This window comes from Chlorocebus sabaeus, chromosome 11, assembly GCF_047675955.1.
Source record: "Chlorocebus sabaeus isolate Y175 chromosome 11, mChlSab1.0.hap1, whole genome shotgun sequence".
NCBI lineage: Eukaryota > Metazoa > Chordata > Mammalia > Primates > Cercopithecidae > Chlorocebus > Chlorocebus sabaeus.
Genome location: NC_132914.1, coordinates 100,930,504 through 100,953,265, shown reverse-complemented (window position 1 = coordinate 100,953,265; position 22,762 = coordinate 100,930,504). Strand labels below are relative to the sequence as shown.

Sequence of the window (22,762 nt, the reverse complement as noted above, 5' to 3'; positions counted from 1 at the left end):
CTTCCTAGTCATAACTGGAATAAAATATAAGCTCCACAGCATAGCCTACATGGTGTAAGGTGATCTGGCCTCTCACCACCTCCCTTTTATTCCGTTTACTGCAGTCACATTGGCTGTCTCTTCAGTTCCCAGAACATGCCAAGTTTTTCCTGTTCCCAGGACCCCTGACTTGCTCTTCCTTTTGTTTATACATTTTCCCTAAGATTTTCATGTGGCTGCCCACTTCTCAACATTCAGGAATGAATCACCTTTGCAGAGAGACCTTGTCCGATCACTACGACCCTTCCCATCTCATCCAGTCTCTGTCCCATCAACATGCTTGCCTCCTGCTCTAGTCTAAATGTTTGTGTCCCCCACCTAACCCTCATTGTGATGGCATTAGGAGGTGGGGCCTTTAGAAGGTCATTAGGTCATGAGGGCAAAGCCTTTATAAATGGGATTAATGCCCTTATAAAAGAGAGATCCTTTTGTGGTTCATTAGCTTGATATTGGGTTTTCACACTATTCTATGAGATGTGCCTCGCTCAAAACTTGTTACAACATTGGCACATTACCCTTCTGATGTGAAAAGAGAAGAAAAAAGAGACCCAAGGGAACTCAGTTGTCCCTTCTACCAATGAGCAAGAAGGCACCATCTATGAACCAGGAAGCTGACCTGCAGCAGACACAGAACTGGCCAGTGTCTTGGACTGCCCGGCCTCCAGAATGTGATAAATACATTTCTATTGCTTATAAGCTACCCAGTCTCAGGTATCCTCTGTGCTGTTAGAGCAGCACAAATGGACTAAAGTAGTTTGGACTGGGGACTAACTCAGGAAAGACAATGTTTCACAGTCCTTGTTGGTAGGACTTGAGCAGAAATAATTGTTCTTGGGCTAGATTTAGCATCAGGACTATTTTGTTTGTTTAGCACAGTATTTAAAAGAGCTTTCTGAAATTAATTACCATCATTTAAAAATTGGTAAAATTTACATACAAATTCATAAATTTTCATATCTTTTAAAATAGCAGGAATACTGTCAACACTGGGCTAACACAGTTTAGAGCACCAGTCAGTTGGAGTAGATGTTTCCCCATTAGAGCGGCAACATGATTTGGGTCTTCCTATTGATATTATTCCCTGCCTGGCCCCTTATGGCCTATAATTTTACAATCTTGCAATACAGTTAATTCCTACGGGAATATGCTGCTGAGATACAGTAGCAAAGGACCTTCAGAATCTCCCAGGTCAGCTGTATCAGGAGTCATTTGTCCAAGACAAGGTGGTCATTTTTTACAAAACATGAATGGCCCATGGAAGAATTCCTGTAAAAATTAAGCTGGCCATAGTTCTATTGGTAACAGCTTCGTATCTCAGCCCCCATCTTTTCTATAGCTTCTTTATTATCCTTACATAACTGTTTCATGTAGAGGACATTGATCTCTTGAGGAACTTGCCAGATCAACACAAGGAGATAATGGGAGCCTAAACTGAAGAAGGGTCTTAATTACAGGGTGTCTGCACTGTTCTCATGTCAACTGCTGGCGGCTCTCAGGTGGGAAGTAACATAAACAGGAAAACAAGGTGCTGGGACTGGGCCTTGTAGGAAGAACAAGCACCCCAAGAAATGGTCAAGGGCGCAGATCTTGAGTAAGACAGAGATAGGTTCAAGTTCTGGCCATGCCACATACTAGGTCTGTGACCTTGGGCAAGGGCCTTCACTCCTCCCAGCCTGGTGGGTTGAACTGTCCTAAGGACTGGATGCAACTGTGGATGCAACTAATTTAGAAAAAGAGTCTTTACAGATGTAATTAAGGATCTCCAGATAAGATCATCCTAGATTAACCACTTAATGCCACAAGTGTCCTTGCAAGAGGAAGAGAAGACACAGATACCGAAATGAAGGCCATGTGAAGACACAGGCAGAGATTAGAGTGATGTGGCCACAGGCCAGGAATGCCTGGAGCCACCAGAAGCTGGAAGAGGCAAGGAAGGACCCTCCCCATGGGGCCTTCAGAGGGAGCACATCCTTGCAGGCACCTTAATTTTGGATTTGGTCCCCTAGAATTGTGAGAAAATACATTTCTATTGTTTTCACCCACCCAGTTTGTGGCAGTTTGTTATAGCAGTCCTGGGAAAGAGGCACAGCTAGAGTCGCTTTGTCTGTAAAATGGGGTTAATAACAGTTCTTACCTCATATGGTTGTTAGAGAAATTAAACGAAAGAATGACTGGGCACCCCTAAGCACAGTGGCTGACCCCTGGCAAGCAGTGGATATAAATGTGACGTTGATGCAGGACTTCAGAGGCCTAGCTGACCACACAAAGTGCTCCGGATGTGACATGCTGGGTCAGCAGGCTTATCTCATCCCTTTGGAGGCACCAGGCCTGGGACAATTAGGCTCTGAGCAGCAGTAGGTGACTAGCCCAGTTTGAGACTCAGTGATCAGTGACTGAGTAAACTCCTACTCGGTTTGCATAACATGGGTCCAGCCTGCAGTCAAGGGTTATAAGAGAATCAGAAGATCCTGCTCCTACCAGGATCAACATGCAAACGGAGACAAGAAGTGTGTCAATAATATCCTACAGACTGGAGGAAGAAAGTCAAAGCCCAGATGTTAGTGGTAAAGGGAACTCCGGGGACATTTACAACCATCCAAGGAAACTGAGGCCCCAAGAAGCAAACCAGCTGAAAATCCAAGAGTCATATGGATCAGGGCTGGGAGGAATCTAAATGGCTGTCTGGGTTGATAACCCATCTGTTGCTTTATTCCTATAGTTAAATACTTTGAGTTATAATAAGTTCATTACTTCTTAAAACTCTATCTCTGGACAGTTCTAACTAAAGACCTGAGTTGAGTTTAAAGAAATCTGTTTTCTTCTACTGTCCATCCGCTGTTCCTAGTCCTACTGCTTGGACTTACACAGAACAAGAACAACCCTTTTGTTATGTGACAATCCTTGAAATGTTGATGGCGGCCTCCACCCCACATCCCAACTCCTCTTTAGAGAGAGAGAACTGGGAGAATTAGTGATGCGTGCATGGACATAGGAAACACAGTGCTTCTACCCCCATATGAACCCCTGCTCAATGCAAGGCATCTAGAACTGGATCCTCTGTTCTAAGGTAGTGTTAACATGTAGAATGGGGGTGATAGGGGCCATGGAAGGTAGTTGTGGGGTGAGAGAATCTTCATCTTCCTTAGCCTGTCCTCTAGGCCTCTGTGATGACAGAACTAGCTTTTGGAATGCTACACTATATTGTTGACTCAGAGTGCACTCACTGTGGATTCCTACGTGTAAGTCTAGGAGAAGGAGGAGTGGAAAGTTGCTGTGAGGTTTACCTAAGAGGGCTTCCTGGAGGAGGTGAGAAACATGCTTGGTGGAAAGGGGGAAAGGGATCTTTTTCGTAAAAGTTGGCTATATGGATGGGGGATAAGCAAGTGGGTTGACTTAGCTCAATATGCCGCAGCCAAAGGGGCAGGCTGGGGGTAGCAGACGGTGCCTTCTCTCCTTTCTCCCCAACATTACAATGGAATGTGCCAGAGAAATGAACCTTATGGTCAACACACAGCTATGAGGCCTCCAGAGGAATATTTTCTCAACTCTGCATCCCCTAGAAGTGGGGTGGCAGGCACCCCGGCTCTGAGGCTTGAAGGACATCCACCATAGAGCCATACTCACAGTTAAGCAGATGTTGATGAGCGTGCAGACCTTTCCATCTCCAGTGTATGCTGGCAAACAGTTACAGGTGGCCTGTCCAGGAGCAGAAGCACATGGGGTCATTTTGCAGATGGGTTCTGTACTGGCCGCATGAGCTGGCTCTCAGACCCAAACTCCATCATGGTCACGGTAACGTTAGAAGAGTCTGTATTTGATGTTGGTAATACCTATTTTATAGTAATTGTCACCTTATATTTAATATTTTAGCACTTGGCACACTTCACTTGAGCACTGGGATCTCATGCACATCCTATCTTTGTTGCTAAAATACCTTTTTTTTCTTTTTAATGTTCTCACCCCATTCCATCCCTTGCCTTCAGGTATTCACTTCTTTTCTTTGATTGGTGAAGGTCAGTTGAAAGGAAGCCAAACTATGTCCCACTCTCATTCATACTCATATCTTGCTCATCTGCACCCATGCTGAGCTGAAAGGTACCAGTGCTAGGAGACGCTAAGGAGAAGCCTTTACAGCCCACTGAGGTGTGCACGTGGAGACAATCTACCAAACCCATTGGTTGGCCCAGGAAGTTGGGTGGAAGCTTCAAGTTGAGGGAGGGGACACTGTCTGAAGAAGCTGGGGACAGGGCCTCATGTTCTGTGTTCACTGGGCTGAAGCCCAGCCCACACTCTATTCACTGATGTCCCCAAAGGAAGGGACACTTGCTCCCACTGTGCTCTCCCAAGGGGCAGCTTTTCTAATTCACACAAGGGCGGGCCCTGGGAAGATGTCTGTTTCTGAGAACTTTAACTCATCAGGGGTGCCAGCCAGGGCTACATGGGCAGGTTTTCCCTGTTCCTCTTCCTTGTTCCTCTTCCTCTTTCTTCACAATGGGCCCCAATATCAGCTCAAACCTTTTCCAAGACATCACCAGCTGTCCCTCCTCAGCCAAGGTCTTTTTCTTAGAGTTCAATTCCACATCCTCCTTTACTGCCTCCTAGGACTGGATGGGCACCCTTAGAGGTCCCAAGCACCAAAAAGTTTATAGATTGTCTCCTATCTCATATGCAGTTTGAAATAGAAACTACCAATCCTCAAAAGATGTCTAAGAAAGCTCAGCATTGACAGCTCCGATTTCCTCCATGACTAAATGTGTCCACTCACCCGCACATGTGTGCTCACACAGTTCAAGACAGTTTTTTTTTTCTTATTTTTGGGTACTTTAGGTACTTGCTTGATCTGCCTGTTGAGAGACCCGGCACTGAGGTCTCCAGATGCCTCAACGAGGTCAATAGAACATTCACTGGTGACTTCACTTTGTCATCCAGTTTTGAATATATGTGATTTCCTGCCTGGCCATTTTGCTTGTTCACCATGTGGCAGAGACTAAGGAAGGCAGAACTTGGGTCTCCAGGCCTCCGGCTTCCCTGCCTGTGTCTTTCCACCCTGTGACCCCCATTCTCTGATGCGGGCACTCTCATTTCCCCCACCTCCCCTCCAGACAGATGCTGCAAGCTCCCTGTACTCAGGGCCATGTGACTGTTAGAGTGCCCACAGTATTATCTTCGCCGTGGCACGTATGCTTCAGAGCCTTACGCCAAAGATAAAGTGTGGGATTCTGGGCATCAGTAGGCTGAAAGAAAGGGGAGTATTTTTGGGGGTTGTCTAGATGCTTCTGGAATCACATGGTATTTGCAGATACCTACTTCTCCCCACACTAGGGAAGCCTCTTGTCCTGGTACCCTTGGTTTTCCCCCATTTCACCTCATTCCCAAAGAAGGGCCTCTTGATTCTTTCAGAATTTCCCCTAAAGTATTCATTTTCGGCTGCAGCTCATCAGAGGTCCATTCTCAGCCTTTTCCTCTCAGGCCTGTGTCTAAAGGCCTAGGAGTTTCCTTCTATGAAACGTAAGGGCCTGCGAGAGGTGGCACTCACCTGGTTGGGTCCTGTCTGTGTGCACTCCGCGTTCTTGTCACAGCCACCATGGTTCTCCAAACATGGGTTGATTTCTTTAAAACAAAAAACCAACATCTGGCCTGGAAATCAAGTCTGGTTTCCAAGCGAAGCCAGCGTGAGGGATGAGCTAAGATGGCTGACTGAGGGGAGTGGGTGTCAAAGCATGATTCAGTTTTCTGGAAATTCTGAGACAGAAATAACCAAACTAGGAGGGTCCTGGATACGGTTTCTTAAGATTGACTATTCTGGGATAGGCCAGTTCCAGCAGAGGTATTGTCTACTGGCTTAAATCAGTCCATGGAATAAATCTGAGCATTTGTAGCAAAGTACTTGAAACCACAGAATCTTGGAGTCTAATCTAAGAGTGCTATGAATGAAGAGACTTAGGAATTAAAAACAATCATTTGCAACCGTCACAATATAGATTGGTTCAGGGAAGACTCATCAAAAGATGCTAAACTTAGGAGCATATTTTGATGGGGAACAACATATCTGCTTGGTGTTAAAGTGTCTCTCCTCTGACTGCTTATTAGTAGCAAAGGAGAAAAAAATAGCTGTACAATGGAGATATCACAGCACCTTCACCGAGTGGTCAAAATTAATATCACACACAAAGGGCAGGAGAGCTCAAGGCTTCCTGAAACAGATGCAATATCACTTGTGTGACATTTGGGGCCCTTGAATATATAACTTGAATCTAAGAATGAAAAATGCCAGGCAAACCCCAAATAAAGGACATGCTACTAAAAAAATGTTGGGGAGGTGGAGGATATTATTCCCATGTGTTTATGTCATAAGACACAAAGCAAAGCCGAGGAACTCTCCCAGATTAAAGGGGACTCAAAAGACATGACAATGAAATACAATATCCAGCCCTAGACTTGATCCCGCACTGGAGGAAAAAATGTCAAAAAGGACATTATTGAAACAACTGACAAAATTAGAATATGAATGGTAATTAGACAAAAGTATTACATCAATAAAAAATTTGCTGGAGTTGATAACTGCTATGGTTACCTAAGAGGCTATCCTTATTCTTAGGAAATATACACTCAAGTATTTAGGAAGAAAGGGAATACAATATACACAGATTACTCTCAAATAGCTTAAAAATGTATATATACAAAGAGAGCAAATGATAAACAGGGCTAAACGTTTTTTTTTTTTTTTTTGGAAATGGAGTCTCACTCTGTCACCCAGGCTGGAGTGCAGTGGCACAATCTCGGCTCACTGCAACTTCTGCCTCCTGGGTACAAGCGATTCTCCTGCCTCAGCCTCCCAGGTGCCACCACACCTGGCTAATTTTGTATATTCAGTAGAGACGTGATTTCACCATGTTGGCCAGGATTGTCTTGAACTCCTGACCTTATGATCCGCCTACCTTGGCCTCCCAAAGTGCTGGGATTACAGGCGTGAGTCACCGCGCCCAGCCAGGGCTAAATGTTAATAAGTGAATGCGGGTAAAGAACAAGTGGGTCCTTTTTGTGCTATTCTTGTAACTCTTCCATGTCAATTTTTTTCCAATTAAACTGTTAAATTCAGATAACTTATCACGGTATACCTTTATAGTAGAACAGTGTGTGGATATTTAAAGTTAGAGGTATACTTGCTTTCAGGGAGAGTTACTCTGATATATTGCGAAGCATGGTAAATGCTGTATATCTTGAGATACCATTTTTGTTAAACAAATACATGTAGGCATAGCAAAATGGGGTAATGACAATACTAAGAGCACTATCTTCAGTGTATTTTCTCCAGCATGTGTGCTTTCTTTTTCTACAGTGGGCATGTGCTACTTGTATAAAAAGGAACTAATAAAAGTTTAAACGTTCTGTCATCGCCATGATGTTTAATTGGAAAATGTATCTCCTTTTACCCTTCCAAAGTAATTTTTGGACATTACATGCCTTCATACCCTGTGGTCACTTTTCCTTGCCCTTATACTTTCCTGCCCTGGCAAACAGAATGATGACCTCAGTTTTGTGTCCCGACAATCAGGGCACACATGTTGTAATCATTCAATAGGGCTCTGACTCTCACACTGTTTCGCTGGTGGAAGAGGGAAGGGCACCTACCCAGGCACACAATGCCATCACCCGTGTAGCCTGCTTTGCACGTGCACACTCGCCTTCCTGGGGTGGTTCTCTTACAGTCAGCCTTGGCAGAGCAACCTCCATTGCTGATTTTACAGGCATTGATTGCTATAGAAAATGACACAGAGCAGAAGGGGAAGGGGAGGGGGAAGAGGAAAAGCCATTGATGTATTTTTCCTTAAGTCATTGAGAAATGGAAGATACTGCAAAACTACTTGAGCAGGCACTGGATTAAATATGGCCAATTCCCAAAAACAGCAAGAAAAACATTCGTGATTTGCCCTTTCTAGCTGTTTTTACTCGCATTCTGTACGCATCCTACTGCAGGACACACCTGGGGACCAAGGTGGGGCTACTTGGCCCTCTGGGAGAATCCCAGGGTAAGATGGTCTAGAAAGTGGATTGGCATGATCATTGTCCAGCGCTGTCACAATCTGGACCAAAGCCTGCCAGGACACAGTGCTCAAGAGAAAAATGACCTTAAGATTTTCCTTTTTTTTTTTTTTTCTAGCACCAGGCACCATAAGAATATTAGCTTACATTTATTGAGTGCTACGTGCTGGGTCTGTTCTAAGCACTTCATAGGTATTAATTCAGGTTACTGTCCAACTCAGTGACTGAAGTCTTATTATCCCCAACTTGCAGATAAAAATAATAATGCAAAGAGCAGTCAAGAAACTTTCCCAAGGTAACGTAAGTGATAAGTACTTAGGTTCAAACCTGGGGAGTCTAAGTTGAGCTGAGTTTTCAACAGCTGCATTATTCTTCCATTGAACACAGAGAGCTCACTTAACCTCAAAACCACTCCGCAAGGGAGGTAGTTTTAAGTTTACTTTACAAATGACCTATCCAAGGCCACTTGGGTAGTTGGAGGAAGAACCAGGGCTCAAATTCTTTTTAGTCTACTCCAGACCCTTGATGCCCCAGCCATACCCTAGGCCAATCAAATCAGTGAGTTATTTTTTAATGGACACATAATTGGACATATTTCTGGGGTATATAGTAATGCCGTGATGCATATAACGTATAGATCAGGGTAATTAGCATATCCATCATCTGAAACATTGATCATTTCTTTATGTGGGTTCTCAACACAAATCACTGGTTTTTAAAGCTTCCCAGGTGATCCCAATCGTGGTCAAGGCTGTGACCATTTGGTTTCCTGTCCCCAGGCACAATCAACTGCCCTATTATATGCGATTCACCATCAGTGGTTGGCACTAGCAGCTGAGGCCCATTCAGACTGCAGGAACAAGAATCTCTCAATAGCCCATGCAAGCCTTGCCAGCCCCCAGCAAATTCCTTCCTTTGCTTGCCTGTGCAGATGGTCCCGTTTCCTTGGAATCCTGCTGCACACTTGCATGAAGCTGTACCATCTGAGTTGGGAAGGCAGCTGCAACAAGGAAGGGCAAATGGGGTTTGCAGAAAAAGACTCCACCTCCCACCACGTGACTCACAATGCCCTTCACCCCCAGTATCCTGGTGCCTGCCCCCATGAGACACTCAGAGATCCTAAGGCTTGGGAGAAGTCTAATTCTGGCATGACCCCACCACAGGCAGCCAAAACTGTACTCATTTATCAGGCAAACTACAGCATGCATAGATACAGGCATCAGTTCAGGAATAAGATGGGTAGCTGCCACGCTATAGAGAGCCACTGATGTGCTAGGAGCCATGTTTCATGTATTATTTTGTGTCATCTACTCACTATCCAATAGCCCTAGCAAGTCGGTATTATTCCCATTTACAAATGAAGACTCGGAGGCTTTGGAGGGATTCAACATTGGACTCAAGGTCATGCAGTAGCGCAAATGGCAGAGGCTGACTTTGAATTCATGCCTAAATCCACTACTAGGTACTTAACTCATTAAGCCTCTCTGGACGTTAGGATTACGAAGCTATGCCTTGCTGTGGGTCAGGAACAAGGTTTATGGAAACTGAGGCCCACTGGGTTGCCTCATCCTCCAAGAAAGAGTCCTGGTGGCTTGGACTGGGGGTAGCAGTGGGCACTTTCGTCAATGTGCCAGGTAAGTCAGATGGCAGCTTGTTGGAAAGCCTGGATCTGGCTATTTGATAGTGGCCTCATCAGAGATATTTTTAGTTTCATACTTAAATTTATCCTAAGCCCTCAGAAATGGTGTCAGGAAACAAATCCCGAGGATAGAGACTAGGGTAGACCATATTGGGAAAAAAATCCCCTTTGCATTGTCCCCAGAGGCGGCCCGGGGCTACCTACTTGGCACTGGTATGGCACGTCCCATTGCAGTTGTCTTCTGTGGTCACTGAAAAAGAGAACAGTTGCTGTCTCAGCCCTTTTACTAAATCTCACCTGAGGAGTTTTAGTATTTTGTGCTAGGAAAAGCTACTTCTTTGGAAGTAAGTAATACGTATCATGTGAGCGATACAAAACTATGAGACCATGCCAATCCTTTTTTATACTGGCTGCTACGAAGCTCAAAGCCAAATCTGAAGGTCAAATACATTGATGGTGTCTTGTTTGCCAGGCCCTGTGCTAGGCAGTGAGAATGCAAGGGTGAATAAAACACAGAATTCTCCCTGGAATGTGACCATGTGCTCTTATGGTCTGGGTGTTGATGTGTATCTCTCTTCTGGGTTTTGATTTTCTTTTATTCGTATTTCCTATGCTATTCTTTCTAGTTTATTCCTAATTTTATTCTCATTTTTCATCATTTTATTGTGGAGTGCTTTAAACAAGCAAAACTATATAAAATTTTTTCTTGCATGTGCAGAAAATCACAGGGTTTGCACACAGCAGGTATACAATATTATCTGTTGAATATGTAAATTTCCTGGACACAGCATAGGTTATTGCTCTTGGATGCCTACCTATTTCTTGACTGGACAAGATCCAGAAATAAATCATTAGAGATGAGGGAAGAATATTCTTGGATAGGATACTCATGTTAAGAGCTTTTGGGATAGAAATCTTACCAGTCCTGGCCAAGTCATACAGGAAGTCCTGAAACAGAGGCCTGCAAAAGTGGTGTCAGCGGGAATTCAGACTCAAATGGGCTGGAATAGGGGCAATTTTGTGCCTGTGTCTTATTCCTTGAGCCTAAACAATCCCTTTCTCTCTATTCTCTACCTGTTGGAATTTCAATCACGTTTTATGTTCTCCTCTCTGGAACCTGCTCTAAACATTTGAGCCAACATCAATTAGTTGGTAGTACCTTCATGGTGTGCTACTTTGAGAAGGGTTGGATGCCCCTGGCTGGTCACAGAGGGAGGGAGTGCCATGATTGATTAGTGATGTCTGCTATGGTCTTAGGAGTGAGGAGTCTGCACACAAAGGCGTTGTCTTCCTTGCTGTAGTCTACAGGCTCTTTGTTTTGTACTCCTTACCACAGTTTTTCCTGTCTTTTACTAAACATTTATTTCCCTTTGTAGACTGGAAACTTCCTGTGTACAGTGTGCACTGGAGACAGGGATGGGAGATAAGCCTGGAAAACTGGGTGAGTGTTCATTGGTGAATAGCCTGTGTGGTCCATCCTGCAAAGGAGTTAGGACTTTCTTTTGAAGGCAGTGAAGAACCACAGCAAGTTGTCAAGTCCTGGGGAGGAGTTGGGGTGAAAATGATGATCTATGTTTTGGAAAATTCTATCTGACAGTAATGTGGAGTACGGAGTGGAGGAAGATAGGACAGGAAACAGAGACCACAAAGCTACTGGTGAGAGGGGAGCAGGAAGAAGAGATGGATTGAGAGATGTGGAGACATGGAATATGTTAGGTATGTTAGTGAGGGACAGGGAGGTATAGAAGCTGAGGAGGGAGGTTCCTAGATTGTGTGACCAGGTGCATGAGTGGTGAGGTCTTTCTTCAGAGTAGAGAAAGCAAGAAGAGGAGAGAGCCTATTGTATTTATTCTGGGGATTCGCCTAAAATGTCCTATTGTTTATGTGACCCCATTGCTTCCTGCTTCCCTCTCCCAGGCTCTCAGAAGCCTGGCTCTGTACCCTGACATTTGACACCGGCTCTGGGATATTTCTTTGGCTTGGGATCAGACTTCCCAAGTCAGCTTTTCAATGAACCTTCCTCCCTGACCCCTTGTTGCTCACCGTTAAAAGGCAACTGCATTCCCTTGATTTTTGCATTGCCTGGAGCTTTGGGCAAAGGTGCCCCCTCTGTCAATGCCACATCCATGGAGTTCCCCCTAGGCTGGCAAGCACTTGCGATCTCCTCCCCAGCTCTCATCCCAGAAGAGGGAGAGTCTCTCATACCTGCTTCCAGGGGCATTCTCTTCAATCCAAAGTCAGAATGATTTTTCTTAAGCGCAAAACATGATCATATTGCTTTCTTGTTGAAAACTCTTTAATGGCTTTCTGTTGACTTCAGTGAGAAGTCCAACCTCCTTAGCCTTTCACGGCCTGGCGCCTGCCCACTGCTCCAGCCTTTTCTCATCAACCCTCCTCTTTGCCCTTATAGTCCTCTCATTCTGCAATCCTTTGATTCCCTAAATGTGTTGAGTTTCCCACGTCTTTGTGGTATTCCAGGTGCTTCTTTCTGCATGAAATTCCCTTCTTTAATAGCCTTCACCTGAAGCACATCAAGAACCATCAATGCGATGTGGTGGGGTTGGAGGAAATGGGCCTCTCAGACACTGTTGGTAGGAGAATAAATTGCTATTTCCTCTGGAGGACAACCTGGCAGTAAGTAGCAAGACCTTTCCCCAGAGTGCCAACCCCTAACTCAGAAATCTCATCTCTAGGAATTTGACTAAATGAATATGGTTATTGTAGCAGTGTTTGAGAGAGCAGAAAACTGGTTCAAAAAAGTGTAGCATGGTCATACTGGAACATTTTGTGGAGATTACAAATTAATATTTTTCTATTTTAATCACAGGGAAAGATATCCATATATATCGTGAAGTGGAAAAGTCGGTTAATAGTATGTAGAGTATGATTCCCTACATACATGTTTATATACCTAGAAAAAGGTTGGGAGCCTAATATAAAATATCAGTAATAGTGCTTTCCTGCCTTGGGGGTATGAGTGATTTTATTTTCTTTTTTCTGCTTTTATTTTATAAATTTTTTGCTGCAAGAAAGAATTATGGTTATTGCTAGAAGAAGTAATAAAGGTGTCATTTCTCTTTTAGAAAGAAAAATGTAGCTGCTGAGAAGCAAAGCTTAGAGCAGATTATAAAGACTGAAGGCCTCACTCTTACCATTCTCACAACGCACTCCTCGCCAGCCAACATCACAGTCACAGGAGCCATCTCCCAAGGGTCCTTGGTTGCATCTCCCATGGACACAAGAACATGCTAAGTGGAAAAACACCTGTAAATCATCAGATTCTAACCCCTGTTCAATAACTCATTTTGTCATTTACTAGGTTTGCTTTATTGCACTTAATTCTTCAACCTACTTCTAGGAATCAGTCTTTAATGGGGGCCTTGATTCACAAGAAGGGCAGGGGTGCAGGAGACAGAATCTAGCAAGTTAACAGGTGAATTAGCCCTAGCTTTAACGAAGTGGCTCAGACCGCAGTTTTGAGACGGTGTAGCACTGAAGATCTGTGACCCGAGCAGTGTGAGAGTGTACTCGGTCAAGGTTACCAAGAGGATCCAGGGTTATGCAGGGCTCCTTTGGATGGAACCATGTTGGCCCCCTAAGAACGGACCTCAGGAGGAAGCCCATTTAACACTGGGTTTGTATAAGCCTGGTGTGGCACTCTTTTCCTCAATTACACAGATGAGTCTCTTTGAGAACTGGATGAAAGCTACAGACGCCTTCCCCAGAAAAATGTATTCAGCTCTGGCAGTTTGCGGAACCCCATGAGGGTCATCTACAAATCCCATTTGAGGAACTCATGCGCAAAAGCAAGCAGATAATTACTCCAAATAACATAGGAAAAAATCAACACTGTAATTCAAAGTAAATATAAGGCCCAATGATAATGATTCAATTGTACATTAATTTTCTCTGGCTTAGACCAGCTGAGGAGAAAACAGTGATAGCCAATTTAAATGTATGGTTTTTAATACCAGGTAGAATAATGCTTTGTTAGGAAACCCATCCTCCGAGTCAACCCTCTCACAGCTGTGTGTTCCTGGACACAAGGAAATCTGGATGTGAGAATACAGATGACTTGGCTCAAACAGATAGCCGTTTTTGCAAAAACTACTTAAGGCACGTGCCTTGCTGCTGGTGAAACAAGAGAGTGATCCTCAGGTAAAGAACAGCATGATCTAAAAGCAAGCTTTGGAGTCAAGAAAGGTGTACATTCAATTCTCAGTTCTGCATCTCATCAGGTGTAGCCTTGGGGGACGTCATTCAACCTCTTTGCCTTAATACCCTCATCTGTAAACTGGGCATAGCAGTACTCAAGTACCTAAGGTTCCTGTGTGGATTAAATGAATAACATGTGCAAATCTGTTTTTCAAACTATCAAGCAATGTCCACAATGGAAAGTCTAGCTGTGATGATTAGTGTGCATAGGCAAATATAAAAACGCATTTGGGCTGGAACGTTAATGAGTAAATTGGAAGTGAGTTGGCAGGTCCACGTTAGTGACTGAAAATGTTTGGGAACACTGCAAATGCAAATGACAATACAGATGCTCTTATAATTCACAGTGATAGTAGCAGGTAGGATTCCAGCCCACCTGGGGAGACAGGCCAGTTAGAGAGCATGTGTGGGATCACTCTTTCCCCACACATTCCTGGTTGGTTTCAGCAGCCCAGGAGCCTGGGTGGAGGGGAGGGTGCTCACCTTGGTCACAGTGGATGCCGTACTTGCCCTCGGTGCAGGTCTCACAGGCTGTGCCACTGAAGCCCTCCTCACACTCACACACACCTATGCCGTTCACTCCATCCAAACAGATACCGTTACCAAAGCAGGCATTCTGGGCATTCCCTGGGCAGGGCTGGCACTGGGGACCAAAGAAGCCAGCACAGCATTCTCTCGTCTGAAATAGAAGGACAAAGCCTGACGATGCACTTCTATCCTCTGGTTTTGTCCAGCCTCAGTGTAGAAATCCTGCCGTGGGGGACTTAACGTGCACCTGTTTCTTTGACCTCACATGGAATGGGTGAGGGATGGGGGCAGGACCCTCTGGGGACTGAGTGAGGCTTGGCAATTTCTAGGGGTGCTAGGAACAGGACAAAGGCTCCACCGAGGAGGTAGGAAAGAGGGAAAGGAAAAAGGCATGTCAGAGAAGAGGATGAAGAAAAATGAGAGAGGAGGAGGGGCAGCAGAAGAAACTAAAGAATAATGCCTGTGATGCTGGAGAGTGGGAGGACAAGGGGCCTTCTCCAACCCAGACCTGGGCCTCTTCACATCGATGTTGTTTCATCTACTACCTACTGAAGGTGAGGAGGCCTCTGCAGGTGAAGCTTTTGGCATTTTACAAACCAATCTTTTGCAGTTCAGGGAAGCCCTGTAGGATGTCTGTTTGGGTTTTCCTTGCCTTTATTCTTGAGTGCATTCAAACACAAAATCTCCCCCACCCCTATGCTCTGCAGCCTAAGGGCCAGATCACCCCACCTCTGCCCAGCTAGGCAGAGGTTATGTCTAGTTCTCTGGGAAAGGAGCAGGACAGGAAGTTATCATGACTTTTCCTGCAAATTCCAAAGGCACCCCTAGAGGTACTTAGCCTTGGGGTCCTCTTTTCTAAATGACCATGTGCACCTTATCTTCACTTTGTGAGTAGACACTTTCTCTGTCTCTTTTGCTTACAAGCATGCTCACAGAGCTACCCTGTTGTGAGAAGGTGGTCCCATTAGCCTCTCAGACTCTGTTTTTTTCATCATGCAGCTGAATAGGGCAGCTTTTACCCATTTTCTGGATTACAGGACTGTTCTGAGCTTTACTGCTATCACTACTACATTGAATGACAATGATGATGCAGGTAACAAGGAAGAAGAGATGACAGAAAGTGTACATGCACGGGGATTTTGAAAAGGATACCATACGATGGATTTTCCCAATGGTGCTGCAGTAGTTGGGATGATTCAATTATTGTACTCACAATGACAGTTCTCACACATCTTAGCTGGCACCCAATAAACAGGGTTCGTCTTCCCATGAAATAGGAGGTATAGATGCATCTCCTCTTCTCATTACTCTGTGAAATATTAGTGACTATGTCAGCTCCTAAGTTAGGAAAAAGTTTTCCAATCTCTGAAAGCAAGTGGTTGGGTGATGCATTGCTGTCTCTCTGACTATAGGGTCATGGGAAGGGAGGGTGGTGGCTTGTTGGTACTGCTTCTTAAGCAAGAAAACACAAAAACACAATGGTGCTTGCTGGAATGCCAGGTGGCAAAATCCAATAATTATACTTTAAGGTAGTACTCCACGAAAAGAACATTTCTTTAGCATACCAACTCAAGTTTGCAAGAATTGTAGAGTAAACCAGGTAAAAATGTCCTTCCAGCACTGTACACTGATTAAACTGAACTTTGGTTTCTATTGATTTATATTCTGCTTCGGCCCAGGAAAGGATTACGGCTGTGTACAAAGATTATAACATACAAGATTAAATTAAACCTCAAATGAGAACATCTGTATGGTTGTTATAGATTAAAATTCATCATAAATTTATTAAACATTTATTATATATTTTGTAAAAACTATTATGCTGTTGAAGGTACATGAGTATTCTTTGTAATGTAATCAGAAGTATCTTTTACAATAAATAGCAATAAGAAACATGGATTGTCTACTTCCCCCATATCTGCCATCTGTCTCTTTGAGGAAGTTAGTTGCAACTTCGACTATAAAAGGAAATCAGGCAGGTGGAATATATCCAGGCTGGATATGATTTTGGATATGGAATCTCTCTTCTCTGATAAGATTTCTTGCTGCTGTCCTCAACTGGCTACTGGGATATGAAAGACATAGAACATAAAAAATGTCTTTCTGTCCTGTCTGTTGATTCATATGAACCCATTTATGTTTATTAAATTTTGCCTTGGTCCAAAAAAATAGATGTAGGATTTTACAAAGATGCATATAATATAATGAGGTAAAATGTAATTCAAATTAAGTGAAGGAATGAGGGAAGTGCAAAATCACATAATCTTGAGGTTCATTTTCTAACTGGGACTCCTCGGATCTGGAAACTATTTTATCAAAACAGACAAAATACTTACTAGAGGTTTAGTTCCGAATGGGCAGATCAGCTCTGAGGAGCATGTCCTACATCTTCCCTTGGTAAAACACAAAAGCAATCAATGTAATTAACTTTAGTGCAAAATGAAGCTGCACGTCCAGAACTTGGAACGGAAGGTTTTTGAATTAAAAATCAAGGAAGGTTATCTGGTCAGACTTTTTAAAGTTCTTTGAGACAAACACTTCAATTCCTTTGGGTCTTGCACACTTGCATCCCTTTTCTCCACAATACTCTTCTGATTCTGCTAACTCTTTAAAGTGTGATCTTATCTAAGTCCAAATTCTTTTAACAATAACTTTTATTAAAAACCAACTATTAGGTGAATCGGGCCAGATTCAGAAACTAAAAGGTACTGTACCCTGTGCCCCACTTCGGAGCACATGGCTCAGATGAGGGCTTCAGTGTGGAGATGCCCCACAGAGATAATGCATGCTATTACAAAACAAAGAGTAAAAGTTCACAATGACAGAAACCCTCAAGCTCAACCTGTTCCTAAAACAGGATGTGGTCGGCGTGTCTAGTTCTGAACCTTACGCCTACCAGAGAGGATAAGGTGGTTGTTCAGAGTTCCACCTCTGAGCCAGGCTGCCTACACCTAAAGCCCTTCTCTGCCACTTGCTAGTGTATGAACCTGCATGTATTAACCTCTCTGGCTCATTTTTCCCATCTGTAAAATGGGGATAGTAATAGTACCGACTTGGTAGGGTGTTGTGAGGATTAGACAGGTTAATGCATGTAAAATGTTTAGAGCAGTGCCTGGCACATAACAAGTGTCCAATCAATGTCAGTGGTTATAATTATTGTTGAAAAGTCCTACATAGCCCCATGAATTGGTGTGAAAAGCCTCCATTATCATATTCCATAATACACTGAAATCATTCATTTTATTTTCTCTTCTGGTAGAGCAGGCTTGGCCCATAACTGCCAGAGGTGCACCATGGTTCCTATCCTGTGCGTGTGCTAGATATGGCACAAATTCCCTTTGAAAAAAGCCACAGTCCAGAATCCTGCCCAACACAGCACACCATCCCCCTACCATCCCCCCACACACCTGGCAGCCTTTCCCAGGCACACAAGGTACAACCTCTTGCACAGGCCCACTGAGGGCCGGGGTCATATATTATGTATCTTTGTAGAATCACAGCCTGGTATGCTCCTTGGCACATCAAAGGTGCTCACTCAGTGGTTTATGGACTGAACTGATACACCTTAATAGAAAAGCCATATGCTCCAAAAATTATAAAAAACAAGCCAATATTCTTTAGTTTCATCATCGGCCCTGGCCCATAGAACTTACTTGTACGATAGTAGTGTCATTATTATCACATCTGTTCTTCTGAATTTCCAGAACTTTCCCCAAGCCATGGATCACTCCCTTATCAGTGGCTACATTGGTGTAGTTTATTGGAGCCTCATTGACATAGAGCTGTGAACAACAGGGTTAAATGTCACTTTTTATGACATTTGAAGAGATATGGGGAAGATAGGAACTGGAGGTTAGCAACAGGACATTAGCCTAGGAGCTAATACAATATTCACCTGGAGATATTATAATAGTCCACCTGTATTGGAAAGAGCTCTGACCTAGGAGGGGAGGTCTGAATAACAGTCCTGGTGCCATCTAGCTGTGTGACCTTAGGCCAATTGCTTTCCTTATCTGAACTTTAATTTTCTCTTTTGTAAAAGGAAGAAGTTGTTCTACATAATTTCTAAGGTATCTTCCATCATGCAAATTAATTGGCTTATGTGTGTTTGAAAAACGCCACCCACAATCGTGCTGTTAGTGCCCACTGGCAAGGCAGCTCTACAGACACGCTCAGTTGTGCTGTAGACCAGTGGTTCAGGAGGTGGTGGCGCCTTCCATAACCAAGAATCGAAGAATGCAACTGTTCCTTTCAGTACGTCTCCACTTCATGGTTAATGTGCAAACAACCCTCAGAAAGGCTAATGATGGTTATACAAGAATAAAAATAATTTCTTAAAAGGGTATGTTTATATCTGTCCTTGTTTAGTGTGTCCATAAGCATCCAAGGCATTAGAAGTCTGTATCTAAATCAAATTCAACTTTGAGTTGTAATTTGTTCTGATTTTTTTTTTTTTAGGGAAGAACACTGTAATGAGTAATCAATGAAAAACAAATGAAGCCATGGATTCATTTATTAATATAACACATATATAACTGGAAGCAAATCATTCTTTGAAAAATTGAAGTGGGGTGTGTGTGTGTGTGTAGCAGGGCTGAAGATGGGAGGGGGAAAACTCAAGTTAGGATCCAATAATGGTTTAAAATTCATAAATTCATATATTATGATCCCAGAAATCCGTGTTGCAGCAATACTAAAATGACCCTACTAAGTGCTTAATTCGAACTTCCACTGAATGTTAAAGTCCCTTACGATTTACTTGCAGTCAAATGAGCTTCCATTTGGTTGTTGGGATAAGTCTGGCTGAACTCCACAGAGGTGTTCCAAGGTCTGTGTACATTGGGAAAATTAAGAGGAAACCTGACTTCATCTCAAATGGCGATTGTAATAAATTTCCAGAATTCAAAGATGTTGAGCTATTTTAAAATACCAAAAATAGAAGAACATTTGATATTGTAACACTGTTGATTTGGCATTTAAAAAGGTCCAAATTATTTCCATTCTGAGGTATATCCAGAGAATTATGGCTCATATTAAAATTTTGACTTGACTGTGTCTACTCATTTAGAAAGCATTTCTTTACACTTCCATTGTCATAAGAGAAAGTAAATTACTATCAATAAAAGCCTCTATTGTATGAATAATTCTTTCTCTAGATAAAAGAATTTCTGCATACATGGAAAATGAACACTGCAGCTCTAAAATTGATTCAGTTAACTTCATTGGACATTAATTTCTACATGATGAAATAAAAGGTGACAAATACATACAGAAGCAAAAATGAAAGTTCTCTATCAATACCATAATTATCAATCCTGGAAAAATAAAAAGTATATTTAAAAGGGCCTCTTCCAAGTTACTGCACAACAGGTAGACTTATCTGTAGAAGTCTGAGAAAAATATTTGAAGTTAGATTATTCTATAATCAATGAAGAACTGAAAGACTTTTTCCCCCTAAGCAGATAAAAACCATTTTACCTGAAAATTTACTTGTTATTCAGTAATGACATCACTGAAGAAATTGTTTTTAAAATTATACTTTTTAGAAAGGTTCAAATACTATTGCTTAAAAAGTCCTGTGATTAAACCTTCATTTCAATATACTGTTTAGTGTCTCGTTTTTTCTTATGAGAATTTACATTAGAATTATGAGTTTCTTACTGAATTTTCAAACTGATCTTTTTACTTGATCTTTGAAGTATATGAGAATTTTATAATTGAAATATATGAAATATTTAGCCTCACAAATTCTTTTCTATGAATTGTAAACATGTTTAAATATTTAGGTATCATGTGAGCTCAACACTGGAATACCAGTGTGGTGGTCGGTTAGTCCTAGGACTGCAATCTATCTCTATGGTTATACAATGATAATGATGTTAATACACTTGGCTGCTGGCTCCTGTGTATGTCACAGGGCTCCTTATGCCCTGGAGCCCACGCCACTTCCTGGGAGTTAGGTTGATCTCCCAGGTTCCCTTCCATCCTAGACACTGCTTGGGGACCATCTGTTGGGTTTGTTGTACCAGCGCTGAAGGACGCCGATGACTGCAGAGATTCAATGTCACAATTTGTAAGGTTACACTGATCATCTGAAGGCTGGCAACTGGGCAGGAGAGTGGGAGCTTGAGAGCCTGGTTTAGGCTTTACTTTATGGTGAAACACAGACAACTGTCTTGTGTTGGTAAGGCTTAGGAAGCACTGGTGAGATGATTCCAATATGGAAGTTGACATGGTTTGGCTGTGTCCACACCCAAATCTCATCTTGAATTCCTACATGTTGTGGGAGGGACCTGGTGGGAGATAATTTAATCATGGGGGCAGGTCTTTCTCATGCTGTTCTTGTGATAGTGAATAAGATCTGATGGTTTCATAAGGGGGAGTTTCCTGTACAAGCTGTCTTTTTGCCTGCTGCCATCCATGAAAGATGTGACTTGTGCCTCCTTGCCTTCCATTATGATTGTGAGGCCTCCCCAACCATGTGGAACTGTGAGTCTGTTAAACCTCTTTTTCTTTCCACTCTTGGCTATGTCTTTATCAGCAGTGTGAAAACAGACTAATACAGAAGTGATGAAGGATGACAGGAGCCAAGACACTCATTCCTCATACTCTCCCTGATGTAATTCTTGATGGCATTGCTGGGGTTTTACATAAAAGGATCGCACCTGGTCGTTGTGGCGAAAGAAGCCAAGGACATAGGAGAAACCCAGCATGGTCTCGCGATGCATGCCATTGTGCAGGTCATTCTTCAGGAGTTTCTCCTCCAGGACCACGTGATACCGGAGGACGTCCTTCTCCTGGATCACACACAGAATTGAAAGTCAGTCAAGAGATCAGCTTGATAGTTACCCAACTTCTCCCATGTGCTGTCACTGTGGAGATTACAAAAAGGAATAACAGCTTGTCCAAGTGGAAGTTTTGACAGAGGCATCAAGACACAGTCGAGATTCAATATGAAAGTGAGTTGTGAAACAGATGGCTTCAGAGAACTTGCAAATTTTCCAGATAGGACAGTCAAGAACTCATTAGAGGATTCCAAAACCCAGACTGAAGATATGAGAGCTGGGGGTAGATTTTAAAGGTGATAATTCTTTGGGCAGAACTGCTGAGAAGACAGAGTCCCCACACCCCAGCCTGCCTTTCACCTCTGGGGCATGAGAGGAGCTTCACTAGGATGCTTCAAGGACCTTGAATTGGGTCTCCTGGAAACAGGGTGGCCCGTTGGATGGGGTCTGACCCAGGCAGGGACTGCTGGTGAGCTGCCCCTTGGTGGAGTGAGGAGAGTTGTTGCTGCATGGGACAGATTTGCACTTGCATAGTTGGCTTGGAACAAGAATGTGGGTGTTTGCTGTGGTTCAGATGTGGGGAGTGTCTGAGAGTGCTGATGGCAGCCCGGATGGGCAGGCTCCCCAGGGGTACAGCTAGGGGTAGGCTCTGTGGTTTTAGGGTCCTTCCTTTCCTCTTCCATCCCTCTTAACCTTCTTACTCTCTTGATGTCTCTTCCCAACCACCAACACCTTTCTTACCCCTCTACTTCAAACCTAGTGAAACCAAAATGGACTTTAATGAGATCAGAAAGGGAAGAGAAGCATTCTGTGGGGAAGGAGAGAAGGTTCCTAAGTGATTGCCTGTCAGTTCCAAATCCACCTCCTACACTCTGCTTGATGAGGCTGGGGCTGAGGCTGTCCCCCACATTTCTCCTTTGCAAGGGGCTCCCTATTAAGGTCTGCCAATGAGAAGCTCTAGACAGTCGGAGGACTGGAGGGGGAAAGAGAGACTCACTCCTTCCTGTTCTCTCTCTGTTCCTATCGGCATCACCCAGCCTCACTTCTCTTCTCTGCAGTGGCACCTGAATCTGGTTGGCAGTTTCCTGTCACTCGCAGAGCCAGCTTAATCCTGCCCTCTCCACTCATAAGACACCAGTCAGGCAATGCCTGCTCCTGGAGGTCTGGGTCTCGAACCCACAGAGACCCTCCCCACTCATCCAAGATCAAAGACACCAGCACCAGCTCAATAGTGACCCCTTCTCAGAGGTCTCTAGGTTTATACATTTTAGTAATTCCAACCTCCTCCCATTGTTCTCCTAGCTTTAGGGGTCATAAGTGAATCCTGTGATTGTTACCACTGTGATATTTCTCTCTCGCTTTAACCTTTCAATTATATTTATACAACTTTATATCCAAGAAACAATTCATTCTATCAAATTCTGTTTATGTAATTGGTATGTTTTCCATCTCCTGTGGACCCTGACTGATTCAAGAACTAAGACCTTTTCCACACAAAGCTCTGCTGTGGAGC

General features: G+C 43.4%; 1 protein-coding gene and 1 non-coding gene across 2 annotated transcripts in view; one reads left to right on the top strand and one right to left on the bottom strand.

Moving 5' to 3' along the window:
* STAB2 (stabilin 2) overlaps positions 1–22,762 on the bottom strand; it is a 167,436-nt gene that overhangs the window by 44,562 nt on the left and 100,112 nt on the right. Inside the window, exons 34-44 of the mRNA XM_037996621.2 lie at positions 21,130–21,261; positions 18,118–18,246; positions 16,801–16,857; positions 15,678–15,773; positions 14,420–14,615; positions 12,874–12,969; positions 9,926–9,971; positions 9,006–9,082; positions 7,672–7,797; positions 5,576–5,649; positions 3,664–3,735 (exon numbers count right to left, since the gene is read on the bottom strand). Coding sequence (XP_037852549.2) covers positions 3,664–3,735; positions 5,576–5,649; positions 7,672–7,797; positions 9,006–9,082; positions 9,926–9,971; positions 12,874–12,969; positions 14,420–14,615; positions 15,678–15,773; positions 16,801–16,857; positions 18,118–18,246; positions 21,130–21,261 — 1,101 coding nt within the window. The remainder of the gene's footprint in view (positions 1–3,663; positions 3,736–5,575; positions 5,650–7,671; positions 7,798–9,005; positions 9,083–9,925; positions 9,972–12,873; positions 12,970–14,419; positions 14,616–15,677; positions 15,774–16,800; positions 16,858–18,117; positions 18,247–21,129; positions 21,262–22,762) is intronic.
* On the top strand, positions 462–564 carry LOC119624080 (small nucleolar RNA U13). Its single transcript, XR_005240168.1, has one exon. It is a non-coding gene; the product is annotated as a small nucleolar RNA U13 (small nucleolar RNA).